This window comes from Vanessa atalanta, chromosome 23 (genome assembly GCF_905147765.1).
Source record: "Vanessa atalanta chromosome 23, ilVanAtal1.2, whole genome shotgun sequence".
Classification (NCBI taxonomy): domain Eukaryota; kingdom Metazoa; phylum Arthropoda; class Insecta; order Lepidoptera; family Nymphalidae; genus Vanessa; species Vanessa atalanta.
In genome coordinates, this window is record NC_061893.1 from 2,899,598 (window position 1) to 2,924,160 (window position 24,563).

Here is a 24,563-nt window from a genome sequence, read left to right on the forward strand (position 1 = left end):
TTTATTTACATTATAATAGTATAAATGTCAATTACATTTATAAAAATATTTAATACTAATATTTAATGGATAATTCACATTTTTATATTTAGAATTATAAATAATTACATTATATAGAAAGCGTATAATCATATTTGTGACGGTTATGTTACGGACGCTTCATTGGTATAGCTCGAAGATGCAAATGGCGGCGTGGAACGCAATGTTACCAACCGTACGATATTTGAAAATAAACGTCAAAACAATCACAGCTTTATTCAAATTCTCATAATGATTTTCGCGCCAATAATGATACTAAGCAAACAAATCCACTTCAATTAAAAAAAAAAAACTGTATTGTAAGATAAATTCAACTGTGACATAATTTTGATTCAGATACGATAAACGTCCCTTATGAGATCGTATAGATTGGTTTGCTAACAATAAAGCGACGTTTACTTAACATTTAGGCGTCATCATATGCGATACGCTTTCTTCGTTAGGATATTGAGAAAAATAGCAAGTTAAAGTAAGCAAAAGACATTAAATGCACATATTAACACATGTCTATTAATATGACGAAGAGTCTTCTTCGTGTATATATCAATTTTAGCACCATGTCCAGCAAAATTATAATAAAATTAAGTCAAATTATCAGTCGACTTGCTTAAATTAATTTTAAATATAAATTCGAAATTAAACTATCACCAAAATAATGTATAAATAGAGAATTATTTTAATCTACACTCAATTAGGAATATGAACATCTTTTAAAATTATTTAATATTAATCTAATAAATGCCATTTCAAATAAAGTAAATATTTTAAATTAAGAATATTTTTTTTTTTAAAAATATTAAGTACTTTTTATTTATTATGATTTTTAACTTAAATTTATTAGTTTACTCAACAAGATTTCATATTCGCTACTTAATAAATAAAATTTTGATTTGAAAAATTAAATAATATTTTTCAAGTACAAGCTTTTATTAATAATTAACCTATGTAATAAAACATATAAAATTTAGTATAAGAGGCAGTATTTTCAACAGCACCAAGTGTTCCCACAATTTTAGCTAAATCAATCAAAAATTTGAATTAAGAACTGGTATACTAACAGGTTAAGTTCAATAAAAGCTTGTGAAAACGTAACTTAAATCCTAACTAATTTAATAAAATAAATTTAAATAATTTTAAAGAAAAATAAAATGTAAAAATATATATAATATTAAATTCTTCCTAATTTATTTAGTTGATGTATATTTAAGTAAATTATAATTGTGCATATTAATTAACTATTAATTTATAATTCACTATGGTATACTTCAGTAGTGACTTTCAGCTCATGTTCGTGGAACGCAGCGCAATCCGCTGGATACTTGGCCTGAAAAAAAAGTTATTCAAAATTAATATAAGAGGCAACGCACACGGGTAATACGAGTAAGGTGCCATTCATTTATTACGTAAGACTATTTTCGCTTATTTTTTACCCCCTCCCACCCATATAAGACAAAATAAGAATAGGCTGACCCCTTCCCCCCTCCTTAATATTTATTACGTAAGAATCTAAAGGAAAAACGAATACGCGTTTGGTTGATTTTAATGTTTATGTTTCAAAGAATAAATTTTTTGAAATATTTATTTGTAATTTCAAAGGTACTAATAATCTTTATTTTTTTCGTAACAAATGAATGGCCCCTAAGATTACATAATGGTTGATATATTGTATATTTAATATGATTTTATTAACGCAGTAAAACAGGTGGAGGTGTCTTTTGCCCCTGTCAAGGAAGTTTATAGCTTTTTACTCCATAGTGTATCAGCCCGAATCATGGTCACGGTGACTATCTTAAAGAACTAGCCTACAGTATATGTATGTGTTCGTTAACGTTCGTTGGTAACATTAATTGGTGAGACGCGAGCAGTGATCAGAATCTGCTTAACGCACTGAGTATGGGAAAGTAACTTTTGTTGAATTTCTTAGTACGAAAAAGTTTTTAACTATTTAGTGACGTCATAAGATACTCTAGTATAATATTTATTAAAGATTTTCATGTACAGACACACCATAAATATAACTTACATTTTTCCTAAATATGTTTAGGAAAAAAATGCCGTATTGCGTATTTCATATATATTAATAAACATGAAAAAAAAAGTGGGTTTACCTCACAGTTGACATCGCTCTGTATTGCGTTGTAAAGATCCCAAAATCCTTTGCCGTTTTGGAAGCTGAGTGCTGCTGATGCGGCCAGACTGCTCAGCTTAGTTAGCCCAGCCTTGAACCCAGGAAGCCCTGAAAGCGACAAGTATTACAATTTAAATATTTAATTTTAATTTATATCTATATTAAGATTCTGCAGTCGAACATGAATTTGTTTGGTTTTATTATATTATGAGGACAAAGATTATTTGTATTCTTACAAAGTCAGGACTGGTAGCCAGAAACCGGGTAGAATAAATCATCTTAAAAATCAACTCAATTTTTTAAGTACAACTTGTATGTTAATGTACCGTGTTACCCTCTACCATATAACAGTCTAAATGACTCGCTGCTAAGCATTGAGCTCTTTCTCCTTACGAAGGGAGGTTGTGAAGCTAATCTGTGAATAGACCGTGAATATGGATTGGTGAATACATATATGGTATTTCATCCGAAGCATGCAGGTGTCCTCACGATGTATTCCTTTGACGCCAAGCACGAGATTGATTATAAATACTAAATAAGCAAATAAAAATTCGGATATGCTTGCCCAGGATTGAAGATCGCAATTTTCAATTGAACTTAAATGGTTCAAGACTATCGAGCGGGAAATATCTTACATTTAATTTTGGTAAATAATTCACAACACGTTACGCAGACGGGTAGGTACCACCCACTCTTCATATATCCTACCACCAGGCAGCAAAAGTCACAGCAATACTAACCTTGTTTGTCTTGGTCGTGGTGACTGTTCACAACACACATGAGATGTTCCTGGCAATGTGGCGCTGCCTTGGAGTGCTTGTAAGCTCTGTATACTCTTAGGACGGGTTCTATAACTTCCAAATTCAATGTATCCGTCAATCTGTCTGCGATTGCGTGGTAATCCGCTCGATTGGCGAGGTTTTGAGATGCGGTCTGTGCTAATTTTAAGATTTGCTGAAACACAAGAAAGGTTATTACAAATAACGATACGAAGTTATTAATATTCTCATCTCTCATCTTTCAGCCGAAGGACATCCACTGCTGGACATAGGCATGCCCCAAAGATCGCCAAAACGACCGGACTTGTGCAGCCCGCAACCAGCGGCTTCACGCGACCTTTACCAGGTCGTCGGACCATCTTGTAGGGGGCCTACCCACGCCATCTGCGTCTTCTGGTCCGTGGTCGTCACTCGAGAACTCGTCGACCCCAAAGTTATTAATAATATATACCCTAACTCTTGTTCCTAGCGACAATATTTTGTCTATGAAGCTTCTTATTTAAATGACAAGGTTATCTAAATTTCAGCCTATCTCTTGTCAAATTCCATTACGATCGGTTCGATGACATTGATTCAGTCGTGATACTAGTAGTTAAAACACAGATAGAGTTACATTTTCATTTAAAATATTAATCCGATTACATATGGATGGTCAATATAAACGTCCTCCAGGCGGAATATTGACAATAGTGGCCAATCTCTAAGGCTGGCCTACAGCAAAGAAGACATTAAGACATCAAGACATACACAGGATCAGGTGTACTCGCTATATTAATGTACTATAAATAATAACTGACTATGAATACATTTTCATACAACATAAATAAGGCACCGTCCTGACGGTAAATAAATTTAGAAAAAGTTTATAAAATGTAACGAACCTAGAATAAAAAGCATAAATCTAGTCTGTTTCAAAATGGCGACGCAGCTTTAACCTTATTTATTATTATTATGACACTAATGTATTCATATCGGTCCTTTGCATTTCTTTGTGAGAAATTTTATAGTGAAAAATGTTTATACACTATGCAAATTACGTGTAAAACAGAAGACGAATTTCATGTCTTTTACGTCAAGCTTAAAGAGTGTGAAAACGAAAAGCGTAGCTACTTAAATAATTATACTATACACAAGAATTTCTCCGAAACGAGCTTCAGGTATAATTTGTTGGATTGAAGTCGTAATGTGCAATGAATGATTCCGAATTATTTGTTAAAGTTGAACCTACAGTTAGATTTTTTTACGATATTAAACTGTTAGTAAGTAACTCAGAAGCCACTTCCATATAGTTATGGCAGCTGTGTTTTTGATACCATAATAATAAATAATTAAAATAATTTCCATGACATCGTATGTCTTTTTGTAATTAAACTTACATTTTTAACAAACAGAATTATTAACATTTTATTTATTAAAAACTAGCTGTGCCTGCGACTTCGTGCGCGTTGTTTTAATTTAAGTTATTTGGATATTGTAGCGTGATTTTATTTTTATTCTATATATATTTTTCTAAAATAAAAGCCTAAGTTACTCCTTATTACATCCGCTATTAACCGGAACAAACAGAAAGACAGACAGACAAAAATTGTAAAAAATGTTATTTTGGTATATGTACCGTGTATACATACATATGCATTTAGTAAAAATGGGTTATTTTAATATTACAGACAGACAAACGAACACTCGAATTTTATTATATGTATAGATAATCTTATAACCATATGTTGTATTATTTAATACCTACATTTAAATACCTTATCTTAGAAAAAAAAATATCTAGAACATAATTCTAGTATGTATTTTATATTATTGTATTATAATGTTTTCTTGGCGAACTTACCTTCATATATTCTAGCGCGGACTTAACATATCCAGAAACATCTGTATCCATGTCCAAGTATTTCCTTAGAACGTAATTCGTCAAAGCCGTTATAGATTTCTCCGGCTTGTTCATATTGAAGTGGGTGGTCTTCGGTAAACCTTGAGTGTCTAGGAAGCTGTTTATAATGTACTGTCCAGACGATAAGTATCTGAAAAACGGAGTTGTTTTTTTTTTTTTTAAAGGCAATGGTATTTATTTTTGATGCCAAGGTGGAAGAGTTTAATATTTTATAATGCGTTTTGCTACAGTAGTTATCAATCAAAATATAACAATTGGACTATAAGCCTTTTGAATAGTGCCTTATTGAACTTACATAATATATAGTTTTAATTAAACGTTGAAGTCCCAGTTCGGAATGACTAATGTGGACTATTCCGAGAAAAACGGACAAGAACCTCTTTTATACGGACTAATGTGAACTTTATTTTATTGCTTACAATTACATTTTATGTATCCTACAAAATTAACGAATACTTCAACATTTTATTATTTGATATTATGATAATGCTTTGTTTTTCACGGTTTTAATATAATTATTTAATTTAAAATATGTGTAGGTATAATTTATTGAATTTAGAAAATTCGCAGTGGTTTTATTATATAGTATTTATATATTTTTTCTTACTTTACATTTGTTTTAAATCACATTTCATAGATTATATTTCAAGAACATTAAATTCACGCTTGTCACGTTAATAATAACATATATAAACCTTATTAGAAGCGCGTTTCGTCTTCTGGTATAACTTAATTGGCTTATAAGTATTGATAGTAAGGCAAAAATAACGTACCTTCATTTATAAGTACGGATAGAAAAAAAAAAAACATTTAAAACGAATTTAAAACACGATTGTTCATTTTGTGTCATTTTGTTTCATTTTTATGTAAGAATCATATACAGATGTAGTGTATAATCCTTTCCTATCGGCAAAACTCGGAACAACGATAACACCCGAATGGTGCCGATGTGTCTATGAATTACTGTATTATTAAATTACGTGTAGGTATCAAATAAATCGCATACTTTATTTATCAATGTCAAATGTCAAAGTGCCCGTTTGACGTATATTACAATGAGATGTTAAAACCACCACGATTCTATCATATAAAGAATTCGTTAGGTAAACAAAAATATAACTAGTTACCGAGGACGTTTTATTTCAATAAAATGCACTGATAAAAACCAAATTCCGGTTGAGATGATCTAATGATTCTATAAGGATTGGAACCCCAAAAGTCTAACTATAAGTCAAAACTACAGTAGGATTTTGCAGATCTTTTTATAACAATAAATTTTTGTAATTAATTAAAAATACTATGACATAACAAAAAAGACACCTCAACATAAAACAAAACATACCAGCAGAGAAATTAATATAAATAAATATGATTTGTTAATGTGGATCGAATAAAATCAATGTTTATTATTTACAAAAATGACAGACAAGAGTGAAATGTAAAAAGTATATCAAAATATAGGTGGCCTGCATTAATACAAGAGTCCATGAAGTTCATCACAAAATCTAACATAAATATCAACAAAATATTTCTGTGGTATTAACTACTCTATATAGATACTTCCTCTTGCAATGCGACCGTTCCCTACGTTGTCTCGATGGGTACTGAGTGCGAGTGAAGTAGTAAGACAAAAACGAACATTTCCGAGAAAATACGAAAGGAAAGGATTATTCACTACATCTATACCTAGTTTTGAATGTCAAATAATATCACCATAATATGTCTATTTCATTCTATTTGGCAACAAATTTACTAAACGTGGAATTTTCATTTGAACATCAAAGATTTGTTATTGTATTTAAATTATTCTGAATAATAAGAAAATATAAAAAAAAAGAAGAAAGAAGAAGAATAATAATGAATGAATGAATATGAATGTTCAGTTTTAAGAATTACAAAATTTAAAAATTGTTCTACTATAAATAAGAAAAATAAAAATTTTCAAGCACACTAAGTCCGTATAGGTAATTGGGTATAAATATTCTCTTACCTCTGATATACTTCTGGCTTAGCGACATGAACGACCATATCTGTTAGATACTTCGCGACAGCCTTAATCCAATGTCTCCTGAACGAATGGTTTTCGAAACTCTTGAACATCAATTCGAAACTGACATTTCCATCAGGACCAATAAAAGACTTCATCGCCCGTTTGATTCCCGACTTCTCCCAAACTGTTTTCCCCAATTCAGAATTTATGAACACGTCCCAGTATAAATGCGCCTTTTCCAAGAACGGTGGAAGAAAAGATGAATGATCTTTGTGACTATCAGCCCGTTGATTTGCCTGTTCATCCGAAAATGCACTTAAACTATTCATGACTAAGGGTAAAATTCCCGCGATGTTCTTATTGCCTAAAAATCCCGATGCCATGTTCAGAATGCTTTCCATATTGATGTCATTTGATTCTGATTCTCGTTTTTGGCGTTGATTCGGCTGATTATTTGAAGATACTTGCTGTGCGAGCATTGATACCATGGATCCTACTAGTGTTGGATCTATTTTGCCGTCTTGTCCACCCAACAAGCTTCCCAAACCTGGAGAGTAAGAATAATGTGTTTTATGTAATGATATTTTCATTTTATTACTTAAAAACTTCTAATCAAGATATAACAAGAGTATTCTAAGGTCGCCTAAATTTATCATTATTAATGATTTTAAGCATGCTTGTTTTATAGTTCTGTAATATAAATAGTTAGTAAACATAATATAGTGATTAAACATTAAGAAAATCACAGTTGTCCAAAAATATTTCATGTATTTTCAGATTTCGAACATTCGATTTTCTACTTTTATTTCTATTTTTTTATGTCACCCATACACATACATATACTTAGTTTTTATATATATATATATATATATATATATATATATATATATATATATATATATATTAAAACTTTATGATATATATATATATATATATCATAAATAAATAAATTAAAGCCTGGTATATTACGATATATTTCTGTGACGTCACCATTTTATACCGTAACATATTATTACATATTATATTTTGAAATCAGAACACTTTTATTACAAGGATCCAGCACACGCCAGGGCTATATCAATTAAATGAAGTTTCGTTGTCGTTTCTGCGTTCGTTGGCGTCATCGTCTATTGGTGGTGACCACTTACCATCAGGTGGCCCATTTGCCCGTTCGCCTACCTTTATCACAAAAAACACATCTGAAATTGTAAGGATTTGTATGCATGCCTGTGTCGTATCGACGCTTGCAGCATTATTCCGTTGATTATTTTATAATAATTTGTAAATAATTAGAGAAATTCTTAATGTATGTAATTATTATGTAAATTAATGTAATGTACTAGTACTACATTAAGACTCACGATGTACATATAATATATTAATACTTATAGTTTAACAGAGTACTTAATTACCCGCAACGTTCATAATATTACTATTGATAGTATATTATGAGTGCTCAGACTTCCTCTCACGCGTATTACGACGTTTTGATATTGACGTATCTTGTCTGCCTTATATTAATGGGAAGTAGACATCTTCTCAACGTGTCGAGTAATGGCGTAAGAGAAATAGATAACATTATATGATAATGGAACGCTGTTTTATCTTAATGTCACATATTTGAATGCTTCCTTGGTCTCGTGAGTGTCATACAGATCCCAAGGAATTGGGTTTAAATTCCGCTTTGAAAAATTAAAAAGGTATTTCTATCGAGTGTCCCGTGCCTGTAGAAGCTCGTAAAGGTTTTGCGAACTGAACTGAACTATTTCCAGTCATGTCAAATTTGCCGTCCTATAAATTATGGTAAGAGAATAGAGAGAGCACTTTTGTTTAGCACAGACTTGTCCATAACATGTCCTTCACAAATGGGCAGGGAGTCTCGCCGCAGTGAGGATGTCCACATTGATTACCTCATCATGTGTAGATAGAACAATATTTGTGATACCAATATATTCTTACCAGATAAAACATCGCCAGCGCTTCCATTGTCTTGTCCTAGCAATGATCCCAAGTTCTTAGCATTATCTCCTTGTAATAAGCTACCGACGATATTGCCGATAGCAGCCATCCCATTCAAGTTGTTCCCACCATCGCCCATATTTTGCAAGAATGATGATGCAAGATCCAAGAATGGATTGTCATCATTACTCTGCGTGAGAATAGGAAAACTTAAAATTTGGCATATCATTAAAACTATCACGACACGCGCCATTTTGTTCTGAAACAAAATAAATGGAATAAGTTCGATAACAGTTTTTATTGGTTAGTGGAAATAGTTTTATGATTAAAAGCCGTGAACATGTTTCAAACATTTATTCAGCTACAACAAATTATTTATATGTAAAACAGTTTTAAAATGAAAACGGTTTTATTGTTGTTTGTTAAATTATTTTATTTTTAAAAATTGGATACAATGGGGTTAAGCAAAATATTAGAGTGGTTAAAATTATTGTTATTTATTATGTAAATGGATATAAATAAATAAAATAAGTTTTTTTTTCAAAGGTTTATATATAGCGTCAAACATATAAAAAAAAAATATAAAATTCTTAAAAAGGGTGTATGTCAAACAATGATCATTGAAAAATCGCACCTTTTACGATATCAGGTGATTGTTTTGAATTTGATGAGAAAAAAAAAGAGCTAAAGAACGTTGCTAATCGCTTAAATTTAAAGAAATACATTACCAATGTAATAATCATTACGGATCAGGTAATTTTTATGTTTAAAATTACTTATACACTAATAAATTCCCACTCGATTTGCTAACATAAATAAATATCCAATGAATTTGTAAATGGATTATTTTATAAGCGTTGGATATTTTTTTCACTTTATTTATAAGGATGATCATGTTATTTCAATCTATCAATTACTGTCAAATAAATCGTTACGAAGTATTCCGTGGAAAGGAGAATAGGTTTCCGAAGGCGATTAGTTACGAATAAATAATGAAATAATGAACAATTAATTTTATATCCGGAGAGTAATTATATTTAGCTATTTCTTACTGTGTGACAGAGTATATTTTAGTTGAAGTTTCAGTTAATATTATTGACAAAAGAACCTCATTCCTCAAAAAAAAAACTTTATCTTTAAAAGATTCCTTTAATTTTTTAAGTCGTCATCAGAACGGTAGTTGTATTGATATTATTCTATACTACTTGTCGCACACGGCTTAACTCGCGTTTTAGATTTTTCGTCAGATGTTAGGTATATAAAAATACTTCATGACCTTCCTTGGGGTTCAAAGGTTCTTACCCAATTTCATCAAATTCGTTTCAGTGGTTTTGCCGCGAAAGCATAACAGACAGACTAAAGATACTTTCGCATCTGTAATATTAGTATAGATGAATAAAATCATTGTTGGTATGTTTGTCCTCTTTGCGTCCCTAAACCATTCAAAGTCAAAGTCAAAAATCTTTATTCAATATAGAAGTGTTTTGTTTTGTAGAAGCAGATACAGGTAACTAGGATTGTATAGTATACTATATTATACCGTTAAGAACCAATATGAATGTACTCGTAACACGAATTGGCAATAAAACGAAGGAATAAGGAAATCTTGATCTGGTCGTTTAAGCTAGTCGCTGGACACAAGAGTCACTATAGATCTGTTCACTCATAAAGACATCCCACACCCCTCACCCCTCGCCCTCTTTCACAACATGCGAGTACCTACAATTGTAAACATATCTCTATATTATGTTTATTTTTAGAACATATTCTATTTGTTTTCTACACCTACCTAATGTTATTAAAAATAAGGAATTATCTTGAAAGGACGAGCGTCATGCACGCCGGTAGTTTAAAGTGAGGGGGCGTGACTTCGTGAGTGAATAGATCTATAAAAGTACTTGCTTGGTATACCCGATTTGGCAGAAATAAATGTCCGCACATTTTGCACCACAAACAATATTTCTGCGATCTTGACGTGACTGAGCGACGCTCATTCGAATCGATTTGTTCAGAAATACCAGAAAATATCGTCGTTTAGATAGATGCGGGAAAATAATAACTCTCATAAAATGTACTATATTTTATCAGGATCTTATATTATCCCAGATGGCACAGTAGATATTTATGATGGCAAATTTAAATCCGGTCAAGTATCGTCTTAGAATGTGCTTAATTTGTGTTTACACTTCATGTTGCGCGTTTCGCATCGGCATGGAAGTAAAAATAATAGAATACTTTTTGAAAAAAAAAAACAGTGACAATTGTACACATAATTAATGTACATATTGCAGCTTTTGATTACTAGATGGCGTTATGTCAAAGTGTAGAAATTTCTACATCGCGATGGCAAGATTCACGAACTCTTTTATATAGTACTATTTTTTTTTAAATAAACATTATTATGGCACCTATTAATTTTATGATTAAACTATAGTGTCGTGCAGCATCCTTAGGATCGAGTGAGTTATGTGTTCAATAATCATAAGTTTACAACAATTATTATTGTATAGATACGAGGAGGAAAGATAAACTAAAAACACCTTTCCGACTTCGCTAAGTCAATGTCACGTCGAGGTCAAGTCAAAGTTAAAAATCTTCCACCGGTTCGGAAATTAACACCTGAGAAGAACCGGCGAAAGATACTTAGCGGGATTTATTTTTTGGGTTATTTTTTACAATTATTGCTTACATACAATAACAATAAATATGTTTTATTTTATTTTCATTAGGACAACCAACAGTAGATACAATATCACATCAAAAATAAAAAATAAAAATTTCAAAAATTTCCTACCTAATTGCTTACCTAATATATATAATCTGGTATAAAAGAAATGGCTCATATGACGGGAATTATTGTGAGGGACGTTTAAATAGAATTTTGATAAAAGTTCCGGACAGTCAATATTATTATTAAATAGATTAAATAAAAAGTATGTTTTCGTTAATTTAAACAGCCTGGAGGCGGAGGAATGAGATGACTCTCATTCCTAATCAGCTAAGAAGTCATTTTAGCCTTAAACGCTCTTTAAAGATTCTTTTAAATTTTACAATTGAATATTTTTGAACGTTTTCTGGGATCCTGCATTGCCCTACAAAAGATTTACTAACCCTGTGTACCGAGTACTTGGAGTAACAAGTTTATGCCTGTTCCTAGTATTAATATGTACGTCACAATATCTGAAAAAATCATTTATTTTTTATAGACTATCGTTATTTGGGATTCGTTTCTATAATAAGATGGCACAGATATTTTTATCTTGATCTATTAAAAAATTTAAAGCTCATGTCAAAAAACATTGAAAAATAAGGATCATTACTCAATACAAAATTATATTAATAATGAAAAGCGTGGACTTAGTATTCTTTTATTTCTAAGTATTATTAATAGTATTGACATACCCTGTAATTAGAATGGTGTAAAAGAACTATTTTCTGAAACGATGATAGCTTTACATTTCGTTTATAAGTGTAACATCACGATTCAAAAGTGCGTTTATGAACGTACTTTAATAAAGAATATTTTGATAATAATTTGTATAACATTTTGTATTGAAGAAACTGTGTGGAAGCGTAGTTCTTCTCAAGTTTTCAGACTTATTCAAGTTGAATTATTTTGCAAAAAAACCTGATCAAAATACGTATATAACACGCTTAAAGCTATTCAAAGTCGACAATTTAATTAAGAAACAAAATTGGACATGATAAAGTGGCCCCTTAAATGAAATGTCACATTCGTTGACACATGGATCCGTCATCTGTCAGGGGAAAGGCGTTATGGGGAGCCGCGGAGGAAAATGCTGAATCGGGCAAAGGCGCAAATTCCAACTCTTTTTTATTCCCCACTCTAAGAAAACTATATACTATATTTTTTCATTTAATCTCTGGTATTGCTGTAGACTTTGTATTTAAGAATAAATTTTGAATAAATAATAGTATGATAGATTTTACAGGTATGTTTTTTTAATTGATTATTATATAATAAATATCATGGAGACCACCCGTGCGGTGTCTGGACGCTTCGTTTCACTAGAATTATTTAATTTTTAAAAGTAAAAAAATAAGAGTTGCTTCTGGAATATTCTAAAAATTTAATATCCTGTCTATGAATTTCTTACAGCGATGAATAAAAGATAGGTAAGATCGCTTCACGCTTCACTTCTGGCGTCAGATTTCGCTACTACATTAAGTGGGAAATCGCATTTTAATGCATGTTTCGAAATAAGAAAATTAAACTTAAGCCGTTCTTCCTTCGATATCAATCTTGATTGCATTACTTAAATAAAAAAAAATTGACAGATTATTTTGTACCAGCTGTTACTTAATTCCAGCAATTCCTTAATTAAACAATATTTTCTTTTAACATATTACATCGATATTAATCTATACTAATATTTTAAATAAGTAATGAGTCAGTATGTTTGCCATGCTATTTCACGGGCAAAACCACTAAACCGAATTTGATGTAATTTCGTATGAAATAAGCTGAAAAGAAGAACATAAGTTTCAAGCCACATTTGAAGACCAACTACTAAAACAAGGACGTTTGGTGCAAATAAAACTACATATTACATGGCCTAGGTATTAAAGATACTTTTTTTTTTAATAAAAGTTAACTCATCAGATTGGCACGCGGTGTATTGCACTTTGGTAGTCTTCTTTAAATTCTAATAACTACAAATAAACTTTGTCATTTGACATAATTGATCGGACATTAACATAATCTATGCCATAGTTTATTTTACAGATTAGATAGAGATAGATTATATTTTACTGTATTATATAGACATAAAAATAGTAAGGATGATTGTTTGCCGGAAAAATATTTGATAAGTGGGTGGTATATACCGAGACGAGCTTGCCCACAGCCCTACCATCAAATAAAATTCCTATTAGGCAACATTTTGTTCCGTTTAGTGATGATGGGATAATCTTGAAGATGACAAATCTAATGATAATACATAAATGTACAGGTTATTTTTTTTATTCCTACTTAGATTGGAACAGGCTAGGCATATACCAGAAACATTCGCAGGTTTCGCAAAACAATACTCCAAAATTTATTCACCATCGGTTGAATGGTACACGCTATACTGAACATTGTTATTTGATTTATCAAAGTTCGAGTATCAGAGTTGATTTGAGAAGAATCGATTCATAAAACTCAATGTATTTATTTGTATTTAAAATAAACTGAAGGCGATCGTTTCATCTCTAAGTTGTCCTCATAAAAAGGGAAAAACTATTCCAGCATATGAACCCACATAAATATACAGCAGCGAAATTCTGATAAGAAATTTCTTGTACGTAATATAACCCCGCTTGTATGGCTTCAAGCCACATTTATCTTCAACGTATCAGATTTTCTATCGTAGTTTAACCGACCTCAAAAGAGGATCTCGATTGAAATGTCTTTATATTATATTTGTTTTGTGTATGGGCATAACTCCGTCAAAAGTAGAAGGCTCTCTTGCAAGTTCTTTTAGTACGAAAGAGGGTTAATCCGAAAAGTTCCTATTTAAATTTCGTAAAGATCTGATGTTGAGTTTCGCAAACAGATTACGGAAGTCTTCCATAAATTCCAGCATATCAACGCGATGGCTATTTTATTGCTGTATGCTATTGAAGTCAGTTTTTTTTTGGTAAAAAAAAACTTTTGCCTATATATACAATTCCATTGATTTGGTATTTATATATAATAAAAGAACTAACAGTGATAGTTCAATGTTTGTTCAGAGTGTTTACACTAGAATTGTGTGATTTTTGTATTTAAAATATTGCAAAGGATATATTTTCCTTTTTTCATTCGTTTGATCGTATATCTGCGTTAGGTAGTAAAATATTCTGCCAACGTCACGTATGATTGAGAAGACACGTAGGAGACCGATCACTTACATGCAGGTTTCTTTGCGATGTTTTCATTTATTCAGCACGAGGTAAAGTATAAATAAAAAAAAACTGTATCGTTTATCTGGAGCAAAATATATTACATTTAAAAAGTAATTGAGTTTATCTGTCCAAAAATTCTGAGTAGCATCCTGATGTCTGGAAGTTGGATGAGTGTGCACGTCCATGCTTTGGACGTGTAAACGTGTGAAGCCGTTCAGTTCCGTTCAATCGGGGATACGCACGTACTTGTGTACTAAAATATGTTCTGCGTAGTTGGCTACTCTCCCTTATTATTGGCCGCCGTATCCGAAATAAGATATAACAATAAGATAACTTAGTGGCGCTTGTCCTGATTTAAACCTCCTACTTTCAATTACGATTTATCACTATCACGAGCTGAGTTGGCCCAGTGGTTAGAACGCGTGCATCTTAACCGATGATTACGGGTTCAAACCCAGGCAAGCACCACTGAATTTTCATGTTCGTAATTTTTGTTTATAATTCATCTCGTGCTCGGCGGTGAAGTAAAATATCGTGAGGAAACCTGCATGTGTCTAATTTCAACGAAATTCTGCCACATGTGCTATGTCATTAAATCTCATAAATATTTATAATACTGGTACACATATATAACACTGGTATACTTTCATCGGAACAATGGAAATTTAGCAAATGCTTGATATCTATCACGAAAAAATAATAATTATAAAACGCGTCTTCATAGTTTGAGTACGTCATACTTTCTAGAAAACTCTTGTTAAAAATAAAAAAGCGCTAAGGTTACTTTCGAGTAAACATGTATAAGGTCTGATTACTACTGTAACGACTAGCAATAGAAATTTCTCCTGTGTTTATTTTGTTTTTGGATACTAAAACTAATATGTTTATATATTGAGTACTTTATTGAACAACACCAAAGATTGAATGTAAATTGAAATTAATGTTTGTTTTCAAGAACGGATCTGAATGAAATGGTCTTGAGATAGATTATAGTTTGGAATAGCACATAGGTTACTTTTTATGTAAAAATGTACCCTAAACCTTGTAATACAGGGTTCAATTCTAAAAAAACAATCAGATAACCCAGGAAGTGCAAGAACGATAGTAGTAAGCAAAATAAAAATAGGTAAATTATAGATGTTTGTTAAATGTTTTTTAATATTTATCTTAATTGATAAAAATTAATGTGTCGAATGTTTATCCTTTCCTATCTGCGTTCCTAAGCCACACGTCCGATTGTATGTAACTTTGTTGGGTTTGATGATTTATGACCTTAGTTATAAACGTTTTACGTCTACCTTAATTCTACGCATGTGAAACCGGGACGCGCAGCTAGCATTTATTAAAAATAAATGCATGATATCCCTAATGATTATTTGAACTACTTTTGATTTACGCCTTGTAGACGAGTTCTGTTAAATACAAATTGTCTAAACTATTTTGACAGTACACATATTGTAATCCTTTTAACTCAACGCGTTAGAAAGAGATAGCAATATATTTCATTCAGTCTGTCATACAGTAACATCGTTTTATATACTCGATGTAATGAAACAGCAATAAATTGTAAGTAATTTAATAAAAGATTTCGTTTCCCGCTAACGGTGTCGTTAAAATCAAAACTTATTGCATATATTCGTTTCTTCATAATAAGAGAATGATGTTTTATTCGAAGCACGACTTTCATAAAATCGTTTAGTGTCATTAATTATTGAGTATCTGTAATAGCCGTTTGGGGAGGGCCGAAACTATCTAAGTACATGTAGGAAAATATTCTAAAACGTAAGATTAACGTGATTTAAATTTTAATTATCTGACTGATAAATTTTCGTTATCATTCAGATAATTAGTAATAATAATAATTGAAATCGATTCGGCCTCGTACACCGACAGAGAAATTGACAAAAAATTTTTTTTTTTACGTCATAATTTTCATGTGTCAATTTGTGTTTATGTGTCTCGAATTGCGCGTTGGAGGAAAAAATGTGATTATATACGTATGTGTTAGATAAAATCTATCATAAATGTATACGCTCACTGCAATGCAGTATCGTAGTGGCTTCATACCTTCTTAAATGCATAAACGGAGATAATTTAGGCCCAACTGTGTGCTGTGTCACTTACTTCAGGGATGTTACGGAGCTCCGTAACCGAAATTATCGGATATCCGAAATAAAAATCTATCCGTAAATGTAATCAAATCCGATATATTTTTTTATTGTATAGTGTTATACTTAAAGAGAATAACTTGTTGTATTTTAAAGCATTTTTTTTCTATGACTATATAAATAGCCTACAAATGAAGTTAAATTAATATCTTGTAATTTATCTTTTACGATTTCTAAATTATGTCATGTCCGTACCCGAAATTATCCGAAACAATCGGATAACGCGGAATAATTTCGTATCCGTAAGCATGTCTGAAACCGATAAAATACATTTCACATATCCGTATACACATTCATATCCTAAATGACATATCCATAAAACCCTGGTTTAGTTTAGGCTCGTTTATGTCCGAAAGTAAGATTAATGTTTAGAATGTGTAGGAAGAACATTACGCACTTCTTACATATTATTTTAATCACATATTAATCTTAACCTCAAGTTACAATGACTTCAGTATTGATATTTAATGAGATTTTCTTTGAATTATTATACCATTCATTACAAACAAAAAGTTGAATATCTGACACTGACATTACGTAGAATGCCTTCTTACTGAGACGCAGAGAAATCAACGTTGATTGTCCATGAATTTACCGCTTTCAGTTCCATGGGGCCACGACTGTCTCATGTACCGTTACGTGTGTAACTACCATTACTTTTTTATTTACATTGTTATGTAGATTGTAATTATTTAATGATGATAACATGTGATTAGAACATAATGGACTTAACCTTGATATAATAAATCACGATTTAAAAAGTTATTTTTGAGTTAATATAAATATACATTTTGATACGTTTCTAATAAATGTTTTATCGTGGACTTCTAGATGTACCGCGTGGCTAGGTTTGGGGCGTGTTTACATAACAACATAACATTATTTTTTTTTGCTGTCGTTGCGTTAATACTTAAGTTCTTATAACTTTTAAACATACTTAATTGTATAAATGTATTATTTATTCATTGATTAATCAGTAGTTGGTATCAGTTTAATAAGATAAGTAACATAAAAAAAATCCAAAAAGATATTACGTTCTGGCCTAACAAATTTAAATTTTATGCTAAAAAATGTTATGCGCTAATATGATATGACTGGGTACGATGTTGAATGAACGAAGCCATAAAAATCATCCTTATTGTAGGCTCGTTGGTAGACGCGATACTAAGCAATTACCTAAATTAGTATTTTTATAGATTATTTTCAAACTAATTTTAATTAGAATGCAACTCATTTATTGTTTTTATTATAATTTATTTTCTTTAAGTAGTAAATAAGAATTACTGCGCTACATATGCTGTCGTACAAATACGATGACGTGTAGATTTTGTTGAGATAATAACTTCAGAAACACATTCTTGTGTCTAAGTGAAGTCAATGCAAATTCAATTGTTTATATTCAAATGAAAGCGACATAGAACAAAAAAAAGAACAAGTTTGAAGTCAAAATTTTGTTCGATTTCCGTTTCGAAGAATTTTTTGGCATATATTGACACAGATAACATTCAAAACGAAGGTAGTGACTAAGATACCAAGAATTTGTGGTGATTATTTTTTTAATCTTTTAAATGAATGTCTTTTCAAACAATAAACTTTGATAACGAATATTTTTTAATCTGTTCCATGTTTTATCTGTTTAAATAACGTGTATCATGTCATACAGTTAAAAATAAAAAATATATTGTATTTCAAATTTCTACCATACTATGCCTTTTAAATGATATTATAACTTATTTTAAAAATACGTTATAAAATCAGTTCCCTTCAAATATGAACACATCCTAACTTTCTAGCGGTACGCGCGTGACGTCACTACAAAGAGGTCATTAGCCTCTCCACCTGACCGGTATCCGAGATTATGTATCATTTGTTATTTTTGATACATTTGAATAAAATATATTCCTAATTACCTGTAGTGAACTTTTGGTATGTCTATGTTTTCGTCTAATAAACGTTTTTTTTTCATTTAAATAAAATTATGTCATAATTTTAATTTTTTTTTTTAAAATCCAACTGATAGTTCCAAAAATTAGCGCGTTCAACGAAATCAAATTATTAGTAGGTACAGATTATTATATTGACAGTCAAAATGATCAATATTATTGTTATATTATTTTCACCGTTATTTATTTATGAATAAAAACAATGTATGTTTTTGTCAACAAAGAGAATTGGCATAGAATCAATTGATAAATATTTATTTTTTAATAGCTTCGATTGTCAAAGGATTTTTATTATGAATATTCTTTGTGAAACATAATATGTATACGGAAATCGAAATAAAAAACAGTTGTGTTTTGAAAAATAACATTCATACTTCAATTATGTTTATTTTATTAGTTGAAAAGTGAACTAGATACTTCAGAGTGTTGCCAGTTTATAATTTTATTTCTTTTGTCCTAATGTTTTACAAAGCCTAATAATTATTCTAAATCCAATCTCAGGAATTTAATACAAAAAAAAAATGGTTATATAAAGGTCGTAACAAATGTAAGCCTTTTCACTGATTTTATGTAAATATATTAAAATTTATTCCGTATATTGGTTACAATAATAATTCGATAGCTCAATTTAGAATTAATATTTATTTCAATTTAATTTAAAAAGTAACGAGAATTTGAGTACGTTTTCGTTACTGTAAAAATAGGTACTCGTTATTAATAACGTTATACTATTGTTACTTTTGTTATTAGCATGAAGCAACGCATTTACTTGCGTGCAATATGATGTTTTATCAAAAAGTTTGAAAGGCAAAACTGTCTCGTCAAACTGTTACTCCTTTTTTGAAAGCGATTAAAATATTTAAGGGATTTGTTAAGATTTACATACACATATTATTATATACACACAGTATTAGATACATATACCACTTGGTTTAGTACTGTTTGTTTCATATTTATTTACTAGACGAACCTTCTTAATCGCGAGAAATTTATAAATCTTTACCTGTAGGCACACAAATTGGCCCTTTTACCCCTTTGAAAGGGAATAAAAAAAGTAGGCTATGTCCTTTCCCAGAACTCAGACTTTTCTGACGAAATTTCTTCTCAATCGGCTTAACAGTTTAAGCGTGAAGAGGTAACAGACAGAGCTACTTTTGCATTTTAATTTTAGAACAGATACGAGTATATCATTATTTATAAAAATGTCACTGGGATGTATCGTTAGTTATAGCAATACAGAATCGACTGAGTTACCAGCCGGTTCTTCTCCGGTAGAATCTACATTTCAAGTCGATTTCCAAAGACCGTAGCGTGGTGCTGCAGTCTGACCTTTCTCAATAAATATCATAATAATATTTTTTTGCCGTAAACGAAAATAGAGATTTATATTTTTAATATGAATAAAAGTCTGTATAAAAAATATCGATATAAAGATATTTGTAAATATATTTATATCGATATTTTTAGAATTGTTTAAACAATACATTTAAGATTTAATATTCTACAATTAACCGTCAACATTTCTTTACACCTATAAAACCTTAAGAAGGACGTTTAGACAAAATGAAAGTGAATAATCCCGAGGGTGATTATATTAAGGGAAGTAAAAAGATTGTCAAGACTTCAATAAAAAACCAGACACTTAATAAAATAAAGAAAATTATTTGTCGTTGTTTTTAACGTAAAACTTCGTTACGTTATTTTTGAAACATAATAATCTACTATTCTACCGTCATACAATTCAGTCGCCATACATAGCAATTAAAACGCTAAAAATTTTCAAAAACTGAACTCAGCTCAACGGAAAACCTTTGTCCAACTCAACACATATACAGATTAATACGAAGCACAATTAACCTTAAAGGCATTTTTATTTGTTAGTAGGCTTTGTGCAAATCTGGCTGAGTGGTTATCCCCCTACTCACCACAATTTCTTCCACCAAATAACAAAACTCGGTATTGTTATGTTCCGGTTTCAAACTTGTGCCTGATAAGATCCATAATATCTTAGTTCCCAAGGTTGGTTTCGCATTGGTGTCGAAAGAGAATGATTATTATTACTTAGCGCGTCAATGTCTATGGGTGATGGTGAACACTAACCATCAGGTGGCCTACATTCACGCACGCAAACCAATTTAAAAAAAAAAAACGGCTCTCGCCTTTTAGTGTACGACCCGTTAGTTACGACCTTTTTGTTTCAGAACGCACTAACATTTAAATAATGTAATCGAGTTTACTATTCAATGTTTCTTAATATTTTCTAATTATTATCTCGTTTTATTAAGTAAACTGTTTGATCAATCTTTATTATTTCAAGAAAGCATAATGGAGTGAAATTTTTTCAATTAATTCCTCGTCTGTACACTATAAAAACAAATATCTCGATAAGTAAACAATTACACATAATTCCAATCAAATTATCGAATTCCTACACGACATTGGCGAAGTTATATTTTTTTTTTTTTATTGGCTTGTTGCTAAATCATCTTTGCCTATTAAAATAAACTAAACGCAGATTATTCGACGATGTTTGATGGTTGTGTATGTAAATTCCATAATTAAAATTGTATATATTAATTATTAGAACTTTCAATTTTTAAACAGTGCAATGAAATAATTTATTTCATGTAAGGGTCTAGAAAAATGACACAGGATAATTGACGTCACCAAATAAAATATGGTGGAATGGAAGTCACCGTCGACGTGCAGGCATCGTTGGAATGTAGGTACTGTTTTTAATATTAATACAAGTCGATAAGGCAATGTTCGTGACCTAATTCGTCGAAAGTTCGATTATTAAATTGAAGTTTTCGATACCTATCTGTTATTTGCCGAGATAAAATAATTCTAGTAGCCGCAGAACTTACTCAAAATATAAATTAACCAATTGTGTCCACATAAATTGATTCATACATCCAAAAAAAAAAAGTTATTATATAATATCTCGTATTGTTCGAGGAATGGGATTAATTTGTAAAGGCACGTATTTTGGACGTGATGAGACTGATCTTCTGTAACAGATGGTCTGCCCCTTCGGTAAGTTATACAGTTGATTAATAGATAGATTAGTGTTATACGAATGGAATAAGAACGAGTATTGAATGGAATCTTCAAACGGTTTTCAAGTAATTTTGGTTTACAAATTATATTAATACTAGCTGAACCTGCGGTTTTACCGCAAGCGAAATTTATAAAACACAAACTTCCAAGCCCTTTTTTACAACCTTAGTTGTGGAGTTTCTTAAAATCCGTTCTTAGCTGATGTCTACTATAAACCTACCTGTCAAAATTTAAATTTTGTAGGTGTTATGGTTTCTGAGATTGCGTGATTATTAAGTTAGTGGTATTTCGCTTTAATATACCTATATGGATTTTAAATATGTTTCACTAGATGGAGGCAATAAAAACTCTTTTGAATTAAAATGGAATTAATAGGTACTCTAGTCGCGTTAGATAAAATAATCGAGATTCGCGAAATTGTTCTAAAATTTTCTCGCTTTTTGCTACTTGGTTAGGTTGCCGACCGTGTTTATTTCACCGTTATGGTTTTATGTAAAAAGTAGAGCTATGGTAAGATATTTTTTATTTTTCATTTATTTCAGAATTTTATTAGGCAAAGTCAATTTGGTTACAGCTTAAAACATACTTTAATTTCTAAAATGATTATGATTTAATAATGAAAGAGTCGCTGTTAAAAAAAATAACACAATACAAAGACCTTCTCAAAGCAATATCATCAATAAAATATTTATAAACTTACCCGTTACAGTTCTGTATTATTGTCCAAACACAAATGTATTAACTTTTATAAATAAATGCAAACTTCAAAGATTTATTGTCACGTATTGACAATTTCTAAGCAATGTTCATGATTCATGCACCGGTAAATGTTTACCACGTAATCATTTTTTACTGGTTTAAATATATGTTTTTATAATTTTTATATAAAAATATATATATACTATTAATCAATAATTTTAAAAGAGCACTGGCTTGAAGGACAACTTTAAAAATACGAACGTTCCGAAAAGTAAATACGTTTAAAAATCGAATATTCTTTCGCGGCGTTAGCGCAACGTCGGCACGCGTCGGTATTCTTTTTTCATCTGAACTGAGTCAGTATCGTCGTCTTTGTCGCTCGTATAGCGTTTGTTCATTCGTGCCATGGAAATTCGAAAACAATTTTGTGTCCTTGACGTGTTCACTGCTTCGACAAGAAATTAAAAGTCCCGTTGTAATCATGCATCTCTTTCACGCCCTACAATTGATAGATATGAGAAAAGGAGTATGATATGTAATTATCAGTTAGGCGTCATCTGACTGTCAATGACCGAAGGCTCGAAGGATGAAAATGAGAAATATTTTATGATGAGTATTTTGTTAATGTTATCTTAAGTCATTTGACCTACTGTTTTAGTTATAAAGAAATATTATTTTCAAAATAATTATTATAAAAGAGGTAAAAGATGTTTATGAGGTGGGTATTACCTGTGTAGAAATAAAGGAATTGCGTATGAATTCATTTATTTTCTTGCAAAAGGCTTTCGATCTTCAAGTAAATATTAATTTGAATAAGAATTGACGGCCTCGTTGGTCTAACGGCTACCTTATAATGTCGGAGGTGAGATATTTAGAGGTCCGAGGTTGTAATATCAAGTCTTAAGAAAATGTTGGGTTTTCTGTCAAGAAATGCTCAGTATAGGGGCCTACAGTTTAACATTTTGTTGGATTTGCCGGATGTAGCTTGGTATTTTTTAATTTAACTTTATTATCCACAGTTAATATAATTATTCTGCAATGACGTCATTATTATTTTTTAATTATCATTTAAAAAAAAAACAGGTCGCAATTTTCTATGAAACGTTCATACTTACATGTAATATTACTTCTCTTTAGTATAATTAAAATTACAATGTAAATAAACAGCATGTGAATTATTAAAATATATCGGTATATTATTTTTAATTACGTATATTATCTCATACAATTCTTTGTTTTATTATTTATTTAAAATAGACCTACTGATGGCAAGTGGATCCCCTCCAACCCATCCTCCATTCCGGTACCAACCCTGGAAACCAAGATGCTTATCTCCTGTGAGTATTAGTTTATTTCTTTTTGTTATCCTTTTAACTAAGAGATAATTAACAAGTTTTTACTTTAACTTTACTTTACGATTAAACCTTGTTGCTGAATTTCAAACAAGTTCTTCTCATGGGTTTAAGCTGTAGTTCTGTACACTAAGTGTAGCTGTGCTTTTCAACTAACGTATCTCGCTCGTGCAATGTTGATGCGTGCAGTGCCGTCTCAAGCTATGCTGGGGCCCTTGGGCACCCATGAATTTGGGGTCCTTTTGCTAGATATTTTTTGGTTTAATTTTGTAAATTGTTGGTTCTTCGGGGCCCTCTCAGGATGGGGGCCCTAAGCACGTGCCCCATGTGTCCTATGGTAAAGAGGGTAATGGATGCGTGTATATTTAAAATAATGTTATAATTTTTGTATTTAAAACTAAATAGCTATATGAGATTTCATGATTGTGTTCTACGATGAATTGTGAGTATCGACTTTGTTCTTACACTAGCTTTAGTAGAGCTACATCAAATTAGCGTACCTCCAATACCTAAGCGATTTAAATTAAAGTTTGTTTTTTAATATTTCTTTATACGTGTTATATTATATTTAAATTTCAAGATTGATCGATAAATGTGTTTTTTTTTTGCAGTAGTAAGATGACCGCGTGTGTTTGAGGAGAACCGGATTTCGTGGGA

General features: G+C 30.9%; 1 protein-coding gene across 1 annotated transcript; it reads right to left on the reverse strand.

Moving 5' to 3' along the window:
• Positions 1-958: 958 nt before the first annotated feature.
• LOC125073061 lies at positions 959-22,885 on the reverse strand. The gene is made up of 7 exons (XM_047683745.1): positions 22,556-22,885; positions 8,796-9,054; positions 6,837-7,383; positions 4,787-4,976; positions 2,908-3,121; positions 2,148-2,275; positions 959-1,363 (listed from the first exon to the last, which is right to left on the reverse strand). The coding sequence occupies exons 2-7, from the start codon at positions 9,046-9,048 to the stop codon at positions 1,283-1,285; spliced, it is 1,413 nt and encodes a 470-aa protein (XP_047539701.1). The 5' UTR covers positions 9,049-9,054; positions 22,556-22,885; the 3' UTR covers positions 959-1,282.
• Positions 22,886-24,563: the final 1,678 nt, after the last annotated feature.

What these genes read in the sequence shown, in the direction of transcription:
- LOC125073061 (XM_047683745.1), bottom strand. Translation starts at nt 9,048, where the DNA reads ATGGCGCGTGTCGTGATAGTTTTAATGATATGCCAAATTTTAAGTTTT. An exon ending in CCGCGCTAGAATATATGAAG is followed by an intron (nt 3,122 to 4,786) that starts GTAAGTTCGCCA and finishes CTTGTGTTTCAG; the next exon opens with CAAATCTTAAAATTAGCACA. An exon ending in AGAGCGATGTCAACTGTGAG is followed by an intron (nt 1,364 to 2,147) that starts GTAAACCCACTT and finishes CTTTTTTTTCAG; the next exon opens with GCCAAGTATCCAGCGGATTG.